The following is a 23,295-nucleotide window of genomic DNA, read 5'->3' on the forward strand; positions in this document are numbered from 1 at the left end:
GAGGTGGCTTGCTACTCTGGTTAATTATTGAAACATAGTTGTTCAGTTAAATTAATGGAGTATTAAGTTGATTGAAGGAACTTGTAGAATGTTATTTTCCCACCTATGCTACGTTCTCATGCATGCATTTTTAAGTGCTTTTGTTCTTGGTAATCGTAGTTCTTGTACCGACTTTTCGGCTCCTCTAATTCTGCTTAGAACGGGATAACTGACACTGAGGAAGATTACAAGTGGTAGTCGAAATACGCGTATCTGTCAAAGGATAAGCAAAATAGGGCTGAATTAAAAGTTACGAAACTGATTACACTCATTCGAAGAATCGTAGTTCGTTTAACGACGTTTACTATAGCTTAAGTAATTTTATAATACTCCTGTGTCCACTGATGTAACCACGATAAGAAAGGTTGAGTAACCATTGAAATTACTGAAAATTTGAAAAATAGATGATTTAGTGGACATAACTGTGTGTGGCCAGTAGTGGCCACGTGTGTAGTGTAACAAGGGGCTTCATCAGGCTACCCTGCAGGGGCTACCCTGCCTACATGAGCTATCTGCTTTTTGTGATTATTAACAAGTTAAATTAAATAACGAATAAAAATAAATTAAAAAATGCCAAGAAGGATATCTTTCATAAATATCCTCTCTGGGCGTGATGCACTCTAGCATTGACAAAGTTCAATTTTCACCGCCAGAAAATGAGGAAACTGTACAACTGTGCATCAATTTGCTTTATAAAAGAGTAACGTGAGGAAAAAAGGCCAGAAACCCACAGCACTGTTCATTTGAAAAGCAATAATTGATTTTTCCTCATAAAGAGATAGTTATAGCTATGTGAGGGCTTTCTACAGATAAATAAAAACATGATTATACTTACATATAGTATACTCTAAAACTCTATTAAGACATTCAATATTTTTGTCCGTACTTGGTAAAAACCTACAAATGCTAAACTTTATGACGTTAAATCCAGTGTCGTTGGATTACTATCCCTACTCGAACTGTCCGCCGAGCTGAGCGTCTCCTGGGTGTCCTCCTTGATCAAGCGCACAATGTTGGGATCTTTCTTTTCTTTGCTCTTCTCGCGATCCTTGTCACGATCCCTTTCCTTATCCTTATCTTTGTTGTGCTTGTGCTTATGCTTATGTTTGTGCTTCTTCTTGTCCTTCTTTTTCTTTTTCTGGAAAGGGGCGTAAGTTTGAAAGATATGTTTCGAGACGTGATTTTATAATTTCTTACCTTGCTTCCATCGGATTTACCGCTAACACTCGGTTCGGAAGGAACCGCGGGCAACGATTCCGCCGATTTGCTAAACATGCCCGGCTCGAAACCGGTGGGCCCCGTTACGGAACTGTTACTAGGCGTTATACCCGGCAGCGAGATTGAATTGTCCGAATAGAATTCCGTTTTGGGTTTTTTAGCCGGTGGTTCGGTATCCACCACCGTGACCGAGTTGTTGTCATCCAAATCGACGATTTCCTCCTTGAGAATGGATTTTTCCATTTCGACGATCTCGGTCTTGATGCTAGAATCGACGGTTTCCACAATAATGTCCTCGCGGATTTCCTCCGACAGCAGAGGCGAAGGTTCGCGACTTTTGGACATCAGCAGTTCCGTTGGTCCGATGTCGATCAAATCCAGAGGTTTTATATCCAACGGGCTGGCCGAACGAGGTCGCTTGCTAGAGAACGTTTCCAGATCGATTTCAGTCGGTTCCGGTTGGATGGGCTCTTTGTCAGCCACTGCTGCGAATGAAGAGGCCAGCTTTTGCGGTTTCAGAATCGAAGCCAGTTCCGGATTTGGCAAACAAGTTGGAATGCGTGTGTTGTACAAGGTGTAGTACAGGTCCACCATGTCGCAACGTAACCGGGTGTCGTGCGAAAGAAGAGAACTGCAATGAGAAAAGACGCAAGATAATTGAAATCAGTGTAGAATTCAATTTGAAACGTAAGTCACAAAAAGGGAATCATCGCCAACTTACTTCATGTTGTTCCAAATTCTCAGAGCCAGCTCCTCCCGGTCCAGCCTGTGTTTGTTACCCTTGTCGAACGGCAAATTCTCTATCAACAGTCGGCCCAGCTTGTGGCGGGCCATCGGATCCGGATCCGTTTCCAACAGATCGATCAAATGTTCCAGATCCTCCCAGCGACCGTCAATTTTAACGTAATCTACCAGACACTCCATGGCGGCCACTCGGACATCGATGTACTGACCATAGGCAGCGTAGCTGCGATAGATCTTCGGATTCGTCGGTAGGTGGCCACATTTCTGCAGCTTCCGAATCACCTTGAGACACGCTATCGAAACCGTGTACTTGTACGATGGGAGGTGTTTCTCGAGGTTCAATATCCGTGTGACTTCTTCCAGGACCAATCTGTTGAAAAGTTATACAGAGACTTAAATGTAAAACATAAAATAATGATGCCTTCTGTATACTCACTTCGAATCCGCCGACAAATTCTCCGACGTTAGTGCCATTCCTTGATGGACCACGGAAATAACCGGAGTTATTGAGTTACCAAGAGCCTCGACCAACGCCGCTCGATAGTAATTGTCCGAATAATGGTTCTTCGTGTTATCGTTGTACTTGAACAAATCCAACAGGAAGCGAATTACCTCCGGAGGACAAATACCATGAGCGGTCCTCAGCCCAGCCATGGCCACAGGAATGGTCTTCTGCAGAAAGTAGTGCTGAAAGTTGGTGAAGTTGTTCTGCCGAATGATGTGCGGCGCACTAAACGATCCAAAAAATTTCTTAAATATGGTCAACATGGCCGGGGGACCCTGCCATGACGTGACCATAGAGGTGGCTACTTTTGTCAGACAGAGGGCCGCCTTGCAGCGCACTTCATAGAACACTTGCTCGTTCTCGATGGTGTCCGTCAGGGCTAGACGTGTGGCAGGCGATGCATATCGTTCCAGGGCATCTATTGCTTCCAGCTGAGCGGTGACATCCCGTTCGTGGCGTAGCTGAAATTGCCACTGGAAATCCGGCTGTTCGATGTGGACCGATCGGAGATTGGTCATCTCCGGGTCGAGACGGATCCAGAGCACGGGTGATTCGCTGGAATTAGAGGAAATTAAAATAATGTCAAGAATATTGAAATGATGGTAATAATTGTAAATAGGTAAACACAATTAAAGATGAAACGGAGTGTACTGTATAAAAGTAGCTGTATTATAGGTTGGGATTCTTATTCGATTAGCACATCTTCCAGAAAATCTTACGGAGTTGGATTAAAGTGCAATAAGAGCAACCCAAATAATTTCACAGCACAGAGATGGATAGCTGTGAAGTATTTGTGTAGTAGCTATATAACCGCTTAAAGTCTGTTTTGACAATAATGTTTACATCCGACAAGCCGTGTTAGTGTACCAACCAACAGTTTCTTTATTACATCCTCTAGCTGTAATGATATCGCCTAACGACCTTCAAAGCGCTGCTGGTTTGTGTATTTGTCGGTATTACGAATTGTACTGTATAGTAGCAGCTGTTTTGTTAGTGGGGACTCTTATTCGATTTGTTCAAGTTTTCACATCTTTCGGGAAATATCCCGCAGTTGGAATAGAGTGCAGTAAAGACAACCCCAGTGACAAGTGATTGATTTCTGAAAACCGAGTTTGGTGGCTGAATGGTGCTTGTTTTACAGCCCTGTATTAGCTTATGATTTATATTTGACTAGCTTCCCTTTTATAGACTGTTTCAGAAATTATAAATACCCTTTGTTTATTAAATTAAATGAACTTTTCTAATGATTTCTACCAACTTCTTTCAGAGTATAGCATAGTGTACTCTATATTTTTATATTTAATTTCAATTGTCTTGATATTCTAAAGAACAGTCGAGTTCTCTAACAAATAACTTAATTTTTCAAATTTGCATTTGCACAAAGGTGTTTTTTAATGATTTCAACATTTCTTATCACTAAATACCAAAAATTATCTAAATTTTTATCGCATTCGCTTTCTCAACAAGTTGTCTAAGGAATGCCTTGATCAAAATTTGGAAAAAATCGATAAAGGCATTTCCACAACATTTTTTCTGAGATCAAGTTTCTTATTTTTAAGTTTTTCTGCGGAACATAAGAACTACTACACAGTTTCTTAGCTTTCCTGAACGCATTTAATCTAAACGAACTTATTTTTTTCGGCTCATTCGATCCTGCAGATGGTACAGCTTGTCATACCATAAAAACGAATGCGTTAAGCAGTAATTAAGACATTCGTTTGCTTAACGTTTGTTGCTACTGGTGTTGTTGTGAAACAAAAAATTTTGTATTGAGAAGGCCCGTAATGGTGGTTTTTGAAAAATATTCCAGTACTAATCGAGAAATATCTTTTTTATCAATACAGCAATTTTTATTGTGTTTGGAAATTTAATATTTTATCTGTGAGATTTTTTCCTTTTATACTATGCTACATTTTTCGACCACTTTGTGCAACTTCAAATTTTAATCATCTAGTTTACAGAGCCCTATTTTTTAACTTTTACCAGAAACATCAAAATAATTGGTATTATTTGCTTCGTTAGCATGTTTACTATAAGAGCTAGAACAAACTTTTTTGGATATTGTGCTCAAATTGAAATGGCAGTTAATCGTTAGTGTATTTATAATTTTTGAAACAGTCTATATTCAGCGTTGACTGCTTTAGTTCGATGGTTACACAACAGAAAGCAAATGACTGAAGCTTGTAGCGCTGAAAATGTTGGTTGGAATATGAATCTATAAATATTTTTATTCGTCTCAACCAGGATATTCTCTAGAATATCTTTCAAATTGTTCGAATTGTGTTGTTGGGCAGTATTCTCGTACTTATGCTTCTGGAGACTGCATACATTTTAGAGGTCGCTCGAGTGTCTGTGTTGGAAATTCCCGGCGGCTAGCAACAATTCGCGAGGTTTCCCCGACTTTTTTTCCCGGTGGTTTCAAATTCCCGAACTTTTCCCGGTTTTCCCGAACTTCCGGACTGGGTGGCCACCCTGTAAATGTCAATTAATGTAATCCCGGAAGGATCTTTGGAAGAATTTTTGAACACCTTGAAAAGCCTTGAAATTTTAACTGGAGGAAACCCTGGAGGTGTCCTTGTAAGAATTTCTGAAGGGAATCCCTGGAGATATTCTTGAAGAATTATTTTCAAAGGTTTTTCATAGAACTCTCAAATGAAAAAAAAAAATCATGAAAAAATTATGGAATTCACCTGAAAGAATTTGTAGACGAATAAAGTTTTGAAAAGATTCAGATTAGAATTTGTAAAGGAATCGCTACAGGAATTCCTGGAAGAACTCCTGGAGCAATCCCTGATAGAATACCTGGAGAAATCTCTAGAGGAATTCCTGCAGGTATGCCTGGAGTAAACCCTGTAGGAATCCCTGAAGAAATTTCTGCAAGTATACCTGAAGGAATCCCTGGATGAATTCCTGGAGGAATCCTTAGAGCAAATATGGGAGGCATCCTTGGAGAAATCGTTTGTAGAATCCCGGGAGGAATTCCTAGACAAATTTTTGGAGGTTTTTTTGGACGAATTCCTGGAGGGATTTCTAGAGGAATTCTTGGCAAATTCCCTGAAGCAATCCCTAGGAGAAATCTCTGAATGAAATCCTGGAGGAACTTCTGAACAAATTCCTGGCGAAATCCCTTTAGAAATTTCTGAAAGTACGTATGGAAGAATTCTTGGAAAAAAACCGGAGGAATTCTTGAAGAAATCCCCGAAGGAATTGGAGGAATTGAATAATTGGATTCCTAGAGGCATTCCTGGACGAATGCCTGGAGTATTCTCTTGATAAATTTCGAGAGAAATCTCTGGATGAATCCGTAGAGGAATTCCTAAAGCAATACCTGGAGGAATTCCTGGAGGACTTACTGCAGAAATTTCTAGATGAATTCCTGGAGGATTCCCTAGAGGATTTCTGGGAAGAATCCCACGAGAAATTTCTGAAGAGAACTCTTGAGAAATTCCGGGAGAATCCTTAGAGAAATTTCTGGTGAATTCTTGGGAAAACACCTGGAGGAATTTCTGGAGGAACCTCAGGAGCAATGAATGAAATTCTGAAGGAATTGTGGGAGAAATCTCTGGAGAAATATCTGAAGAAATTCCCAGAGGAATTTCTGGAGGAATTCTTGGAGAAACATGTGGAGAATTCCTTGGAGAAATCCCTGAAGGAAAAAAATCCTGGAGGAACCTCTGGAAGAATTCCCGAAGGAAAAAAGGCTGGAGGAATTACTGAAGAGATTTTTGAAATAATTTCTGAAGAATCCCCCGGAGAAATTTCGTTCCTGAAGAAATCCTCGAAGCAATTCCTAGAAGAATCTCAGGAGGAATTCATGCAGGAATCCCTGGAGGAATTCTTGGAATACTCCGGGAAGAGGATTTCCTGAAGAAATTGACGTAGTAATTTTTGATGGAATCTCTGGAGGAATTATTGGATTAATTCCTGAAGGAATTCTGCAGGAATTTCTGGGGTGATTCCTGATGCGGTTCTTAAAGGTATTCCTGGAGAAGTCACTGCATGAAATCCTGGAGGAATGCCTGGATGAATCCCTGGAGGAATGCCTGCAGGAATTCCTAAAACAATCCCTGGAGGATTAGTTGGAGGAACTCCTGAAGGAACTCCTGGAGAATATCCTGGAGATATGCCTGTAAGAATTCCTGGAGAAATCTCTGGAAAAAATCCTTGAGAAATCTCCAGTGGAACTCCCGGCAGTGGACAAATCCCTGATGGAATCTCTAGAGGAAATCTTCGAGGTATCTCTAGGGGAATACCTGGAGGAATTCCTAAATGAATCCTTAAAAAATCTCCAGAGGAACTCCTGGAGGAATCCCTGTATAAATTTCATGAGTAATTCTTGGAGCAATTTATTGAATTGCTGGAATCACTGGAGAACATTCAGTAATAATCACTGGAAGAATCTTTGAACGAATTCTTGGAGGAATCCTCGTTGCAATCTCTAGAGAAATTCCTTGAGGTGTCTCTAGAGAAACACCTGGAAGAATTCCTAGAGAACTCGCTAGCTGTATTTTTAGAGGAATTCCTGGACGAATCCCTGTAGGAGTTTTTAGATGTAGGAATTCACAGAGGAAACCTGGAGCAATTCCTGAAGGAATTTCTGGAGGAAGAAATGCAAGTATCAATTTCTGAGAGAATTCCAGATGGAGTTCTACTAGGAAGTACTAAAAAATCGCTGAAATTCTTGAGGAAATTCTGAAGAAATCCTTAAAAGAGTACGTAGAGGAACTGTTGGAGGAATCCCTGTAAGAGTTCCTGAAGAAACCCCAGCAGTTATCTCGGAAGCAATGGTAAGAGGAAATAATCTCTAAACAAGGAGGAGTTTCTGAAAGAATTCCAGGAGAAATTCCTGAACGAATTCCAAGAAGAGTGCTTGGAAGCATTTTTAAATAATCCCGGAAGTTGTTCCTGAAAGAATCACAGAAGGAATCCCTGGAGGAATTCTTAGAGGAATATCTGAAGCAACCCCATGAGGAATCCCGGGAACAACTCCATGAGGAATTCCTTAGCGAATTCTATAGGAATTCCTGGATAAAAAATCTGAAGAAATACATGTCTGCAGTAATTTCTAGGCGAACTATTGAAGGAACAATTAGATGGACTCCTAAAGGATTTTTGTACATTTTTTAGCAATACCTGTTTTTTTTTAATTTTTTTAATCTCTGGTAATTTTTTTGAAAACAATTCAGATAGACATTCCAGCAGAAATACTTCGAATAACTTCAGATAAAATTATTGGAGCAATCTCTAGTGGAATTCCGGAAGGAACATATGGAGAAATTCCCAAAGAAATGTCTGGTGGAATCTTTAGATGCATTGTTGAAGGAATCTCTGGAGGAATCCAGGATGGAATCACTGGAATCCTTGAAACTTCAATGCCGATTTGCATATTCACAAATTGGGCGACCATGCCACTTAAAAGTCATCTCAAGTTAGACCCCCCTGCAGAAAAAATCCTAGCTACACCTAAGATTTCAGCTGGCTTGAGATCATTACGTCCACAAAGCCGAGGAGCATGTGTGACCGTGTGATGATAGTGTCATTCTAGAGGTAGACACTACATCTGCGTATCGGCCTAAATAGTTACGCCGGAAAACCATGTATGTTCTGACATTATCTGCCAAAACTCATTCCTTTCCGTTTTCGCTGAATGGTACGTTGCTTTAAAGCCAATTAACAGATGGTGAGTCTGCAAGTTATATTCCCAAAGTTTATTTAGGATCATCCGCAGGTTAAACATTTGATCCGTCGTTGATCGGCCGACGAAGGACTCCTGAAGAGGTCTCAGTCTGTTGAACAGGACACGTGACAGTATCTTATATGCTGAATTTAAAAGGGTAATCCCTATGTAATTGGCACACTCTAGTCTGTGTCGTTTCTTGTAGATTGGAGATACGAGGCCATCCAACAAGCTGGTACACAGTTGGGGTTTTAAATTAAGAAAAATGTATCGATTTTTTGATTTTATACGAAAGAGCACCTTTTTCTGAGCCACTATGATTTTTTTTCAGATTTTTGGAACTTTTTTTTGGTACATAAAATCAATTTCAAAGATATTTTTTGAAATCACCTTTTGACAGCTGGGTAACTGTTTGACAGCTCCACCCAGTACAAAATGCGACGAGGGGTGATTCGACAAACCGCTCCCATACAAACTTCAAATTGATTTTTAAATTGCTTCCCGGGCACCAAAATTCATGAAAATTTGGATTTCGGCTCAGTTTCGCATGCAGATTCAGAATATGGAATTATCTCAACACCGCTAAAGAAACCAATTCTTCAACCTCCCAAATCTTAACAATAATCTGGTGGATAGATTGATCTAGCTGTTCGCTTCCGTAAATACTTGAGAAGTTCGACCGGGATCTTGTCCTTCCCAGCAACCTTGCTGTTTTCAGCTCTTTAACGTTGAACAATTCGTCATTGAAATCATCGTCATCATCAAACATCCGAAAGCAGTTTTCTTGTTCGAAACAAATGATTTTGCCGTAAAAATGTATTCACTATAATCCACACGAGGAATGAAATGCAGTGAATATGCCCATTGTTTTGATTAACAACAAAAAACTGCTTTTCATTTTCAGAAACATGATGACGGATGCTTGAGACTAATGCTGAGTACAAAAAGCGAGATTTTTTCAGTTTGTTGTACAACAGTGCGATCACTTGAGGGTTATGACCTCATCCAGCGTTGGTGGTTCCACTGCTTGACCGTCATCCATATGGTCATCCTGTTCCTGGGGGCTCCTTCATTGCTACCATTAAACAAATCTTCGATGTGCTCCTTCCACCTGGTTGCCTCCATTGTTTTGTCTGTCCACAAATTTCCTTCCCGAGTCATTGCACATGGCGGGCACTGACGCAGCCTTGTGCCGCGCACCACTAACAGTTGTGTTGGGAACCACTGAGCTGATCAGCAGTCTCTCCCTATACTGCTCGCTCACCGAAGGCAACGAGTCTGCCTTTCGGTTGATGCACAAAGCAGTCAATTAGAATTAGAAGTTTTGTAACCGCCGTGCTGTAAACGTGTCGCGTCTTTATAATGTAGTATTTTAAGTGTAAATAAAGTCTACGTTTTAATGTGTTCTTGTTTACTCCTGGGAGTTTCTAATACACGACAATGTGTCACGGCCACCCCAAACTCCAGGACGTAACAGTGGCGACGAGTTACCCGGGCGTGCAGTGAGAAACCGCGACGCGTTTCTGTTTTTTTTTCGCGGAGGAGAAGATGGACGGCACAATGGATTACGCGCCAAAGAGTGGAACAGCCCCCGTACATCCAGCGTCAGCCGCGGGATACTATCTGCAACCGCAGCATGCAGATCATCGGCTACACTCTTCGGTTCCAGGATCAGGCCACTGGAACCAGAATCCATCATCTTCTCTACTTTATCCGTCCGCGAGCGCACAGCCTCACCAGCACCAACAGTTCCATCAACACCAATTCAACCCCGCCATGGTGATGGAACCACACAATCACTCGCAGAACAATGCGCCAACAGTGATTTCGCGCGGATTCAACGGGCTAAATAATTCTCCGACAGCCTATCCGCAGCCAGTGGTACAGCAAGTGCCCACTGTGCCAACGACGACGACCTCGCAGAACCAAATCACTTTGCTGCATTACATGGAGCAGTACATGCAGCTTGAAAGTGAATCAAGCAAACGGTTCTACTGTGAAATGCAGCAGCTGCTGGAGCTTCAACATTTTCATTACATGGAGCAAATGAAATTATTGGAGCAATTCGTATTGAATCTCGTTCAACCACCATCACATCAACCAACATTCGCACCGTCGTCATCGCCAATCGAGCTCCAACAACAAGAGATTCTAACTGCCGTACTCCCGAATCCAACACAAGTGCAAAATCCAGATGATTTCACGGCGGTATTCATCAATCAACCGCAGCACTTAATGAGTCGGCCGTCCGTTCCCGTGCACTCGGACTTACAGCAGCAGCAGCAGCAGCAGCAAAGCGAAACACAACATGCTATTGTTCATTCGATCGCCGTTCCTGCATCACCCGGTGGCATCAGTGAAAATAGCGCCGAAAGCAAACAGCAGCATGAGCATTCGGCAGAGGTTCCCAAGACATCCAGTGTCGGTTCAAACGAGTCGGTGATTAAAATTAATTATTTTCAACCGGCTCACACTGGAAGGATCGGTGCTGATAAAATGCAACGACTGAAGTATATACAGCACCTACTGGACCGAAATGGACACCGCATGGATGATCCGAGGCGGTCATTTGCAATCAGCGACGCTTTCAAATGGATGGTCAACCAGGGTCTGATCGATGGACGTTCAACGTTACCCGTGCCATCGTTTTTCGTCATCCTGATCATCGACCGCGCAATGAATGTTACCATCCAACCATCATCGCAACTCCGCCAAGGATGATTCTTTTATTCTGGAGATACACTTGTGTATGTTCAGAATTAACAAGAATCATTGTTGCCGGTTCCAAGCCCGGGTAAAGGAGGAGGATATATGTGGTGATGACCGTAGCCACACGAATGCCTAATACGGTCTAACCCCGAATCTACGGTGTAATGCGACCCGTGCCTATGGATGCATGGCTGGGGGGGTGAAACAAATACTCAGTCGCGAACGGAGCCTGTGGGGTACCAGGGAGAACCCCACAGTATTCATCCCTTGCTGCGTTAATGCAGGGCTCTGGCGCAGTCGACCTTTACTTCCCGTGCGACTCGTGGGAACAACAATGAGCAACAACAACAAACAAAATAAAACAACAGGTGCCAACTGCCTCTCTCAGCTGGAAAAAATGGACACTGACCAGGGAGACTCGCTGGAGCAGCTCGAAGCACAGCTAGATAGTAAATCACTGGAAAATCTGTCCAGTTGTCCATCGATCAACTTGGACACTCCAAAGAACTCCGAGATGGAAGACAGCGACGAGGACGATCGAGTAAGCGTCACTATCAAGACATCAAGGGGATCAACCGTTGCAAATCCGGAACAATCTCAGCAAATGGACCGAATCAAGCTAAGTGGTGCCGGTAAAAAGCGACTGAAAAAACTGCTAGATCAGGGCTTTGACAAAGACGAGGCCTATCGCCTTGCCTACAGGCCAAGCGTGCAGTCAGAACCATCGAAAAGGCCTAGAGATGACCTATCGAGTGGTGAGAAGCCACAACCCAAAAAGACAAAAGGGACATCAACACCAACGGGAAGGCCGCACAAAGACCATTCTCGGAAATCCCTAGCCACATCATCGGTGAACATCCGGCTGCAACGGCAAAGAGATCCAAACTTCCAAGATGGAAGGGCAGAGGCAGATGCTGTCCACATGCAACCCGGTACCTCTAAAGTTGCGAATAAGACAAACGAAGACGCTGAACGCTCCAAACCCGGGAAACTGAAAGTCCCAGGTAAACAGGCTAAAGCTGGAAGTTGCAGTCAACTCGGGAATACGAAGGTCCCAGATAGGAAAACAGAGGCAGCAGCAGGGCGAAGTCAACCCGGGAAACCGAAAGTCCCAGGCACGAAGCAAAAAGCAAAAACTGCTCATACTCTACCCGGGAATATTAAAGTCCCTGGTAAGGAGGCATTGGCAGTAGCTGAGAGTCGTCTATCAAGGAATCTAAAAGTCCCAGATAGGAAAACTAAGCCCACTGCTACTCAAAATCCGCTATACACGGAGGTTGTGAGCCAAGTACGCATAGGAATAATACCAAAGGACTATCCGACTACAGCTCTAACAACACAACAGCTAATATTGGTACAAGACACCATTATTAACAAAGTAGTGGAAAATCGGGGAACAGATGTAAAACCGATTTTCAGAGGCTGCACCATAAAAACAGGCTTCCTTGTTATCAACTGCCACGACCAGGCTACAGCGGACTGGTTAAAAAGGATAACTCCGAGCCTACTTGTATGCGAGGGAGTTGAGTTGATAGCGGTCGACGAAAAGAACATTCCTAGATCGGAAATCTTGGTAGCCTACCTGCCAAAAAGCGCCACTAAAAGCAACGAGCAAATAATGGCATTCATCGAGTCACAGAATGACATGGACACGGATTCCTGGAGAATTCTGCAAAGATCTTCCCCTAACGGGAATGATGTTGAGCTGGTTCTCACAGTGAACGAGGACTCAATGCAGAAATTGACAAGATGGGGATTTCAAATCAACTACTTGTATCACACTGCAAAACTACGTCGGGTCAAGAAAAGCAGGATCGACAAGCAGGACAGTAACACTGACTGTAGAGAGGTTCAGGATATGGCAATGGAAACGGAAGTCGCCAGTATGATACAGGGCAAAGACCTAGGGAACACGCTGCCGGGCCCTCAAGTGGACCAGCAGCAACAAATTCCTGGGCCAAGTCCGGTAAATACTACTGGTGATGAATGTGAAAGTTCGTCTAAAACTGAATCCCAAGAAGGAACTGCTAAAACGAATCCGAAAAAGGATAATAACCGTGGTGAGAACAACAGTAGTTCACTGGGAATGCAAAAGAAGGTCCCAGAAATCTCCAAAGAGTCCACCACAAAAGGCACAAAAACTAAGCCGACGATCCGCCAGTCACAAAAAAGCGGATCGTCAACGCAATGACCAACATAAAATTGGTTCAGGCAAACCTACAGCATGCAAGAGGGGCATCAGGCGTACTTTTGCAAAGGTTTGCCAAAGAAGACCTCGACCTGGCGTTAGTACAGGAACCGTGGGTCAACAATCATAGGGTGATGGGCCTTACTACACCAAAATGTAAGTTACTCTATGATGATAGCCATCCTTCTCCAAGGACAGCTATCTTAGTAAATGGAAGGATTAATTTTACTCCTATTACAGAATTTATCAAACGAGACATCGCAGCCATCAGGGTGGAGGTTCCAACAACCAGGGGTAAGTCTATCGTTAATATAGCATCAGCTTACTTTCCTGGTGATGAAGAAGAAGCTCCGACGTCCTCAATCTGCGAATTTGTCACCAGCTGCAGACAACAAAACCAGCAATTTATTATCTGCTGCGATGCCAACGCTCACCACACTGTATGGGGAAGCAGTGACATCAACAAACGAGGTGAGTCCCTTTTAGAATATATTTCTGCTAATAACATTGATATATGTAACAGAGGGGACAAACCCACATATGTTAACTCAAGGCGACATGAAGTACTTGATTTAACACTTTGTAGCCAAATTCTAACAGATAGAATTACCTCTTGGGAAGTATCTGACGAGGTATCTCTCTCAGATCATAAGCATATCACCTTCTCAATAGAGAGGGGAGAGACCGTGAGGGAATTCTATCGAGACCCCAGGAACACCAACTGGGATCTCTACAAGCAAATTCTTGCGAACAAGCAACCTCTGCTGGACGAAAAAATAAGAACAGCAGAGCAACTAGAAGAAGCTTCTAGGATGGTCACTAACAAAATTATACAAGCATACTACGAAAGTTGTCCACAAAGGGAAAGGAGTTCAAACAGGAAAGTCCCTTGGTGGAACAACGCTCTACAAAAAATGAGGAGGAAAGTAAGAAAACTCTTCAACAGAGCAAAAGCAACTTCGGATTGGGGCCAATATAGAAAGGCTCTAACCGAATATAGCACTGAAATAAGGAAAAGCAAACGAAGACATTGGAGATTCATGTGTGAAAACATCCAATACACTTCAGAAGCGGCCAGGCTTCAAAAAGTCCTTTCTAAGGAACACTCAAATGGCCTAGGCAACGTTAAGAAGGATAATGGCACATTCACCAGAAGTCCTTCAGAAACATTGGAAGTACTGATGGAAAAACATTTCCCAGGCTCATTTGCTGTTGATGAAAATTCATCGGGACAATTGAGGACAAATTCTGGACGCAATATGAACAGAAAAGATGCACTCATGGAATCCCGAAAAATTTTCACAGTGGCAATGGTGGACTGGGCAATAAATTCCTTCGACCCTTTCAAATCTGCTGGAGAAGACGGCATTTTTCCGGCGCTAATACAGCACGGTAGGGACATAATCATCCCTGCTTTAGTTGAGATGTTTATTAGTAGCATGACACTGTGCTACATTCCCAGTTGGTGGAATAAGGTAAGAGTGATATTCATACCAAAAAACGGCAAACGGGACAAAACACAGCCTAAAGCATACAGGCCAATAAGCCTAACCTCAATTATACTCAAAATAATGGAGAAGATTCTGGATGAGCATATCAAAGGCTCGTTTTTAAAAGCTCACAAGCTAAATAAATTACAGTTTGCCTATTGCAAAGGCAAGTCGACGGTAACAGCCCTTCACACGTTAACACAAAAAATAGAAAAAAGCATCAAATACAAGGAAGTAGCGTACTGTGCATTTCTTGATATTGAAGGTGCGTTTGATAACGCTTCACATGCTTCAATCAGATCAGCTATGTATAAACGGGGCTTTCATGGCTCAATCGTTGACTGGATCACTGCAGCGCTGAGAAATCGATGTATTGTCTCTAGACTGGGCGAATCAACCATTAAAGTAAGTACGTCTAAGGGCTGTCCCCAAGGAGGTGTACTTTCACCATTGCTGTGGTCTTTAGTTGTTGATGACTTGCTTAATAGTTTAGTGGCAATGGGATTCGAAGTCATTGGTTATGCAGATGATATCGTGATAGTGGTAAGAGGGAAGCATGATGAAACGCTATCAAACAGAATGCAAATAGCGTTAAACTACACTCTTGCCTGGTGTAAAGGAGAGGGATTAAACGTAAATCCCTCAAAAACTACTCTTGTAATTTTTACAAGAAAAAGAAATGTCAGTATAAAGGCACCGTCCTTGGATGGGGTACAGTTGACATTCTCCTCCAGGGTGAAATATTTAGGAGTCATACTAGATAAAAAACTGAACTGGAGTGAACATCTAGAGCATGTAGTAAATAAGGCAACAACTGCTCTTTGGGCCTGTCGGAGAGTGATCGGGGGAAAGTGGGGGCTAAAACCCAGGATAGTTCATTGGATCTACCTGGCAGTTGTTAGACCCAAAGTCTCTTATGCCTCTCTAGTCTGGTGGCCTAAAACCAAAACCAAAACAGCCCAACGAGTGCTGGCTAAACTTCAACGTTTAGCAACAGTGTCAATAACAGGAGCTATTCGAAGTACTCCTGGTTCAACACTAGATGCCTTAATGCATCTGCTACCCTTGCACCAATTTGTGCAACTAGAGGCAAAGAAAAGTGCCTTGAAGTTAAAAAGATATAAGAACATCTTAGAAGGCGATCTAACAGGACATTTGAAAATCTTAACCAATGTTACTGTAAATCCACTAGTAATACAAAATGAAGACTGGATGGAACCAAAATTCATCTTAGATATACCATACAAAGTTTCGATTGATGATCGGAGCGTATGGGAATCAGGAGGACCAACGGTTCGACCAGGATCTATTGTATTCTATACGGATGGATCGAAAATGAGTGATAGAACTGGGGCTGGAGTATATGGACCCAGGACTAAACTCGCCATACCAATGGGTAAATGGCCAACGGTGTTCCAAGCTGAAATTCAAGCTATTTTGGAATGCGCTGCCATCTGTCTTAAAAGAAAATATAGACATGCGAATATCTATATCTTTTCAGACAGTCAGGCAGCTTTAAAGGCAGTCTGCACATTTGAATGTTATTCTAAGCTAGTATGGGAGTGCATTACACTACTGAAGGAACTGGCTGGAAGGAATACTGTAAAATTATTCTGGGTACCAGGTCATTGTGGAATTGCAGGCAACGAAATTGCGGACCAGCTAGCTAGGGAGGGATCTCTGGGTGCCTTGTATGGACCGGAACCCTTCTGTGGAGTATCATCAAGTGCTCTATCGATGGAGCTAAAAAAATGGGAGAAACGGAGCGTAGGAGCAAACTGGCATATTGCACCTGGAATATCCCAGTCAAAGAGATTCATCGTGCCAAGCGTGAAAAACACGAACACACTACTGAAACTTAGTAAACGCGAATTAAGTGTGTACACAGGATTGTTAACTGGGCACTGCCCATCTCGACACTTTCTATTGAAGCTCAAGAAGATTGAATCAGAAGAATGTCGGTTCTGTGGTTTCAACTCTGAAACCTCGGAACATCTACTTTGTGAGTGTAGTTTTCTCTTTAAGAAGAGAGAACGTTATTTCGGTGGATGTATCATGCATCCCCGAGATATCTGGTGGAATATAAATCCCAAGAAGGTAGTGGCTTTCATTTTGGAAGCTATTCCAGACTGGGGTATAATGCAGGCCTAAAAAAAAACAATCGCTAGTTCTTAATACTAGTGAGTGTACTAATGTACTGCATAAAGCAACTGGGTCTTACCACAATAGATCAATTAATGGTCGCAGTGGTTGTGTACCCCTACAGGGAAAAAAAAAAAAAAAAGAAAAAAACCATCATCGCTCTTCGTCCACCAGAAGACCGTCGCTATGGTTAACTCCATCAACCAAATAAAAGGGGGAGATGTTGGGAACCACTGAGCTGATCAGCAGTCTCTCCCTATACTGCTCGCTCACCGAAGGCAACGAGTCTGCCTTTCGGTTGATGCACAAAGCAGTCAATTAGAATTAGAAGTTTTGTAACCGCCGTGCTGTAAACGTGCCGCGTCTTTATAATGTAGTATTTTAAGTGTAAATAAAGTCTACGTTTTAATGTGTTCTTGTTTACTCCTGGGAGTTTCTAATACACGACAATGTGTCACGGCCACCCCAAACTCCAGGACGTAACAAGTTGCATAAAACCTCCGCATATCGTTCCTGTCCTTACTTTCGTGCGCATCAGCAATCATCGTTTTTTACTGCCGTGGATTCGTTTTTTTTTGCTGCTCTTACCACCCTGTTGAGCAGGGTACCGGCCACTAGCAGTCGACCCTGATTTACTGTTTGGTGATGGTGAAACTACGCCTAAAACTCTAAATCTTCGGCAACGGTTCCAGTATGAATCGTGCCAAAGCCTTGGTGATTACTCATTTTTATGTAGAAGTAACATACAGTTTAAACATCAAAATTATGCAAAAATGTTGGAATTTGAAACAACTTCATGAAATGTTTTTCACCGCTTTACTTTAATGTAATGTTTGATTTGGTTTTCTATAGGAAAGTTAGCCAAGGGTCCCCAAAATTTGATACTCCCACGTATTTTAGCCTTATGAAACCGTGATGTTTTTTTTATACTTACTCCATAGGCGAAAGATCCATGTCGACCTCCTCTCCGGTGCACAGTGGAATTTTCTTCTTTTTGTTTCTCCTACTCTTGGAGTGACAGGTGATGTCCGCCTTCACAACAATGTTCTCAATCTGCAACGTGTGCTTAAAAGTTCCATCCAACTCCTGAAGCTGAATCAACAGAGGTCCCACGTACTTCTTGACGCCCTTCTGATTGACGGCATCCTGACGCACCTCCAACTCAATGGTGTTTCTCTTCCGGTTGAAATGCGAAGTCATCGTAAACTTTGCATGACCTCCTGTGCGAACCCATTGATCGATGAACACTGCCATATCTTTGCCGGTGACGGTGAAAATTGCTTTCGTGAATATGTTGGTGGAAATGTGAAGTTGATGCCACAGTCCGCTGCTGATCTTCGTTGAGGCTGCATTCGAAGCCAGTGCCAGTTGTTTGTTGAATACTTGTAGGAGTAGTTCCTGGCCGATTCTATGCTCCAACATTCTTATAACCAGGTGGGCCTTCTTCCTCATGATTTCGATATATTTCGGCGAGATTGTGTGAAGATTTTTGATAGGGAAATAAAACGGATTGTCGTTGTAGGCTTTGGCTGGAGCTGCCGGCGACTGATTGATACTGGACACCGCCGGGGGTGCTGGCGGTTGACTGCAATCCAAAATGATTCCTCCGAACTTTTCCTCGTACTTTACCACCTCGGCCAACTCGTCGCGAATCCAGCTTCGGTAGGCATTGTTTCCGAAGCATTTCTTCGAGTACAGCCCGCACATGTACTCGGCTATTCCTCGAGCCAGCCACGCATCGGACCAGTTCTGCATGGTGATGAAACAACCGAAAAATTGCTCCGCAATTGCCTTGGACATCACCTGTAAAATTGGGAATTTGTTAGTGATTCGTGCGGTGTGCTATGGATGATGTATTATGCTCCACAAATGATGTGACAGGAGAAAATCTCAAAACATCGAGGTATGAATAGTGTTTCTTACCTTCCGAGACACAAACGTCTGATCGATTATGGCAATCGAATGCAGCAAGTGCGTGGACAGAATTGTCATCGTAGCGTAAGCATTCCCATCGTTATCGATCTCATCCACAAACACCTGCTTGTAGCAGCTGAACGGATACCGCTGGGTTAGGGCTTCCTCGTAGAACTCGAACGCCTCGTGCATATAGCGAACGGTGTTCTTCAACAGTGGCATCATCTGCGGCAAACAGAAGTGGGTCACCTCATGCATGTGCGGATCCACGTAGATTTCGAATGGGCCCACCGCTAGGGCGATATTTGGAGCCGACACCGGAACCGACACAGTGTAGTGGTATGTTTTCCGTCTGAGATCCGGAGTCATTACAACTTCCACCAGCTCCCCACAGGACACCGCCGTCATATTCTTATCCACCGTGAACTCCAGCTTCCAGGTACACGGTTCCGCATAGCTGTCCACACACGGAAACCAAAGCCTAGAGGAGTTTTCATGTCCGTAAGTGAACATGTGGGCAGCTCGTTCCTCCATGGTTCCTTCCCCCTCCGGAATGACGAAATGAACTCCTCCGGAGGGATCTTCCAACGAAAACTCGATTCCGATTCTCAAGCCTCGTCCCTCCCCGATCAGATGGGCCGCCTGATCCGGAACAACGATTGCCAACTCCCCGGCATTGTGATCGGCGTCTGTTTTCTTTGCCGCCTCCAGATGACACTTGGAGAAAAACTCCAGCGACTTGTTCTTGATTTCCCCCTGGCAAATGTCCAGGAACGGATCGAAATAGTGGAATGTCGCCTCATAGCTGTCGTTTAGAATAACCCGATAGATCCGGCATTGGCGACAATTCAAACGGATAACTTTGAGCGTTTCCTTAACCGGAACGATCGTCAGTTCCACGAATCCAATGATACTCTTCCGCTCGAAGCTGATGCCGGTCAAGCTGAGAATCTGATGCGCTGTAATGAGCCGAAAACAGACCGAAATCAAAACAATCATCAAACCAGTACGAACAGTGGATACTTATAATTTGTACGGCCGCACATTGTCCGCTGTCTTTTCCCGCTTCATTTTCGAATAAATTCACTTGAATGGAACGCACATTTCCACCGAAACATTGAAATATTTGAAGCACTTTGAAGATTTTAATCACTCCCACGAAAATGTTTACATCTGACTGTCATCATCGCAGCGCCAGAAAATGACGCCGAGAAATAACTGTACCAGGGTTGTAGCCAACCGTCGCCGGTTAACGGTAAACTGCCAGCATCAGATGCTGTCACTTTCCAAAACATGTCAAAATCAGCTGTTGCCCAGATAAAAGAAAACAAAAAACAACGCAGATTGCATCACGTTTAGCAAATTTCTACCGGTTTTCGTTAAATTTTCTGAAATTCTATACCTGAATTGCTTCAAAACATCACCTTCACATCACAAGTTTCCGGAATGTGGCCCATCCTTTTGCACTTCCTGCGAACGAACGCCGTTTACATCACGCTGCCGGTAGCAGCCCTGGTCGGTGTCGTCGGATACAACCTGGAGAATCTGCTGTCCGATAAATACACTCCCTACAGCGGTAAGTACAGTCACTTTCCGGTACTCTTTGCATATAAAATTGATTTGCTTCCTCCACAGAATCCATCGAGGAGAAACGGGTGGAACGAATTACCGACGATGAGCACCTGAAAGACGCCACGAAGGTCGATAAGCTTGTCTACAAAGAGAATGTTCTGGGACGGAACCTTTCGCCTTCCCTGGAGAAGAAGTAGCTGGCACCGACCTGGACTTTAGGCCTGGTTCTTGTATTAGAAAAGTTCATCTGTAAATAAACGGGTCATATAATTTTGAACGAAGAGTAATGATTAATTCAAGTCAGTTCCAGCGTGTAGTGTTGAGTTAGTCTACCTAGTAAAGCCACTGTCCCACTGATAAATGATATCCAAGTCAACTTGAACGAACGTGTTAGAAATGTTACGATTCTTCAAAATTGAAAAAAAAACCCTAATTAATCCACCTAGCGGTGATGGCGCCTTTCTCGTGCCTTCGAAACCCAATTGCAATAAAACTTATGTGAAATGTTCATGAACATCGCACTTACATACAATCAACACAAATCCATTTCATAATACCAGAAATCATATCGTTTATCTGGCTTTTAACGTTTGAGCCTCAAACTCTTAAGAAAAAGCCGCTATCTTGAATTTGAAGCCGCCATTTTGGATTTAAGATTGCCATCTCGGATGTTCTGGTCGCCATTTTTGGCATTTTCCCTACGAAAAATATACTCATAGTAAATGCACAGACAAACAGACGTAACACTTCGAACAATTTTCGATTCAAATCATAGTCACGGAAACATATTCGCCCAATGCTAAGAGGACTAAGTTTGGCCGACCATCAACTAGGTGGCGGTAGTGAGCAAACGTCAAACTCGAACAAACACGATGCGAGCGCCACGGGTGGGCAGTTGGCCACCTATCGAATTTTGAAAAAGACCGTTAAATCGATGTACGATGGGAATTATCAGAGTGTTACGTCTGTTTGTCTGTGGTGAATGGTTTTAGAGCCTCGGACTTCATTAAACAGCCGCCATTTTGAATTTAGAGCCGCCGTCTTGGATTTTGGACCGCCATCTTGGATATTCTAGTCGCCATTTTTGATTCCAATTTTGATTTTTGATTTTCAAATATATCAATAATACATTGTTAAAGGCCCTAAAACTCCATTACAGAGCCGCGATCAAATATATCAATATTGCATGGTTTTAGAGCCTGAAATTCAATTAAAAAGTTGCCATCTAGAATTTGGAGCCGCCATCATAAATTTTAGATCGCCATGTTGGATATTCTGGTCACATTTTTGGGCTCCGGACATCTTCCTCATACCAAATATACTCATATTGCATGGTTTTAGAGCCTAAAACTCCTTTAAACAGCCGCCACATTGAATTTGGAGCCCCCATCTTGGATATTCTGGTCGCCATTTTTGGACTCTAGACATCTTCCTCATACCAAATATACCCATATCACAGACAAACAGACGTAACACTCTGATAATTCCCATCGTACATCGATTTAACGGTCTTTTTCAAAATTCGATAGGTGGCCAACTGCTCACCCGTGGCGCTCGCATCGTGTTTGTTCGAGTTTGACGTTTGCTCACTACCGCCACCTAGTTGATGGTCGGCCAAACTTAGTCCTCTTAGCATTGGGCGAATCGGGGGGAGCGACACTAGTTTTGCCAAGCCGAAAAACCCCAAAAAAAGCCGAAAAAAGTCGAAAAAACCTGGTAAAACCCACACAACTTTTGCGGGTTTTGGCGACTTTTTTGGGCTTTTTTCAGCTTTTTTTGAGGTTTTTTGGCTTGGCAAAACTAGTGTCGCTCCCCCTGGGGCGAATATGTTTCCGTGACTATGATTTGAATCGAAAATTGTTCGAAGTGTTACGTCTGTTTGTCTGTGCCCATATTGTATTCAAACTACATTAAAAAGCCGCCACCTTGGATTTTAGACCGCCATCTTGGATATTCTGGACATTAATGTTGGACTCATATCCATATTGCATGGTTTTAAAACCTAAATCTCCATTTAACTGCCGCCATCTTGAATTTGCATCCGCCATTTTGGGTATTCTAGTCGCCATTTTAGGAGTCCAGTCATCTTCCCCATATCAAATAGCCCCATATAGCATGCTTTAAGAGCCTTAAACTCTATTAAACAGCCGCCATCTTGAATTTGGAGCCGCCACCTTGAACATTTGGCTGCCATCTTGAATTTTAGGCCGACATCGTGGAGCTTCTGGTCTCCAGTGTTGATTTCCTCACAAAATTCGTCAACCATGCTAAAGGTTACAAAAATCGCCGCAGTTTGATGTATCGCATGATGGGGCTAGTTTTAGCTTTATATATGGCCAGTTTTACCGGTGCTGGTCCGGATCACTGAAATGGTCTTAACTCCGGAACGCCTAGGCAGATCCGGACCATTTTAAATAGCAAACAATTGGCTTCTTTAACGGTGTTGTGATAATTCGATATTCTGAATCTGCACGTCAAACTGAGCCGAAATCCAAATTTTCATGAATTTTGGAGCCCGGGAACCTATTTAAAAATCAATTTGAAATTTGTATGGGAGCGATTTGTCGAATCACCCCTCGTCGCAGTTTGTACTGGGCGGAGCTGTCAAACGGTTGCCCAGCTGTCAAAAGGTGATTTCAGAAAATTTCTTTGAAATTGATTTTAGGCACCAAAATAAGGTTCTAAAAATCTGAAAAAAATCATAGTGGCTCAGAAAAAGGTGCTCTTTCTTATAAAATCGAAAAGTCAATATATTTTTCAAAATTTAAAAACCCAATTCCGGTTCGACTCAAGCTATAATCCGAAACATCGACCAATGGGAAGCGCCTTAAAAGTGAGTGAACTTATTTTGCGCACAGACATACATACGTACACACATGCATACACACATACAGACATCATCTCAATTCGTCGATTGGTATATGTGACTTGATCCTCCGAGCTTTTTTCGAGAAATCGTTTTTTGAGTGAAACTATAGCTTTTTCAGTACACTTAGTGTATGCTTTAGAAGACTATCTAACTAAAACAATAGATTCCAAGATCTTTTTTGGTAGAAAATTTCAAATTCTTTCAAACGAGGAGTGCGATAAGTTTGAC

The 23,295-nt window shown here is 42.8% G+C and overlaps 2 protein-coding genes across 2 annotated transcripts; one reads left to right on the forward strand and one right to left on the reverse strand.

The window, feature by feature from the left end:
• Window positions 1-864: 864 nt before the first annotated feature.
• Window positions 865-19,888, reverse strand: LOC109430918 (transcription initiation factor TFIID subunit 2). Its single transcript, XM_062852650.1, has 6 exons — window positions 18,636-19,888; window positions 17,647-18,515; window positions 2,438-3,061; window positions 1,979-2,371; window positions 1,237-1,888; window positions 865-1,177 (listed from the first exon to the last, which is right to left on the reverse strand). The coding sequence occupies exons 1-6, from the start codon at window positions 19,623-19,625 to the stop codon at window positions 953-955; spliced, it is 3,753 nt and encodes a 1,250-aa protein (XP_062708634.1). The 5' UTR covers window positions 19,626-19,888; the 3' UTR covers window positions 865-952.
• Window positions 19,889-19,946: 58 nt separating this feature from the next.
• Window positions 19,947-20,475, forward strand: LOC109430919 (small integral membrane protein 12-A). The gene is made up of 2 exons (XM_019707027.3): window positions 19,947-20,202; window positions 20,262-20,475. The coding sequence occupies exons 1-2, from the start codon at window positions 20,073-20,075 to the stop codon at window positions 20,393-20,395; spliced, it is 264 nt and encodes an 87-aa protein (XP_019562572.1). The 5' UTR covers window positions 19,947-20,072; the 3' UTR covers window positions 20,396-20,475.
• The last annotated feature ends 2,820 nt before the right edge of the window (window positions 20,476-23,295 follow it).

Source organism: Aedes albopictus, chromosome 2 (assembly GCF_035046485.1).
Source record: "Aedes albopictus strain Foshan chromosome 2, AalbF5, whole genome shotgun sequence".
Classification (NCBI taxonomy): Eukaryota; Metazoa; Arthropoda; class Insecta; order Diptera; family Culicidae; genus Aedes; species Aedes albopictus.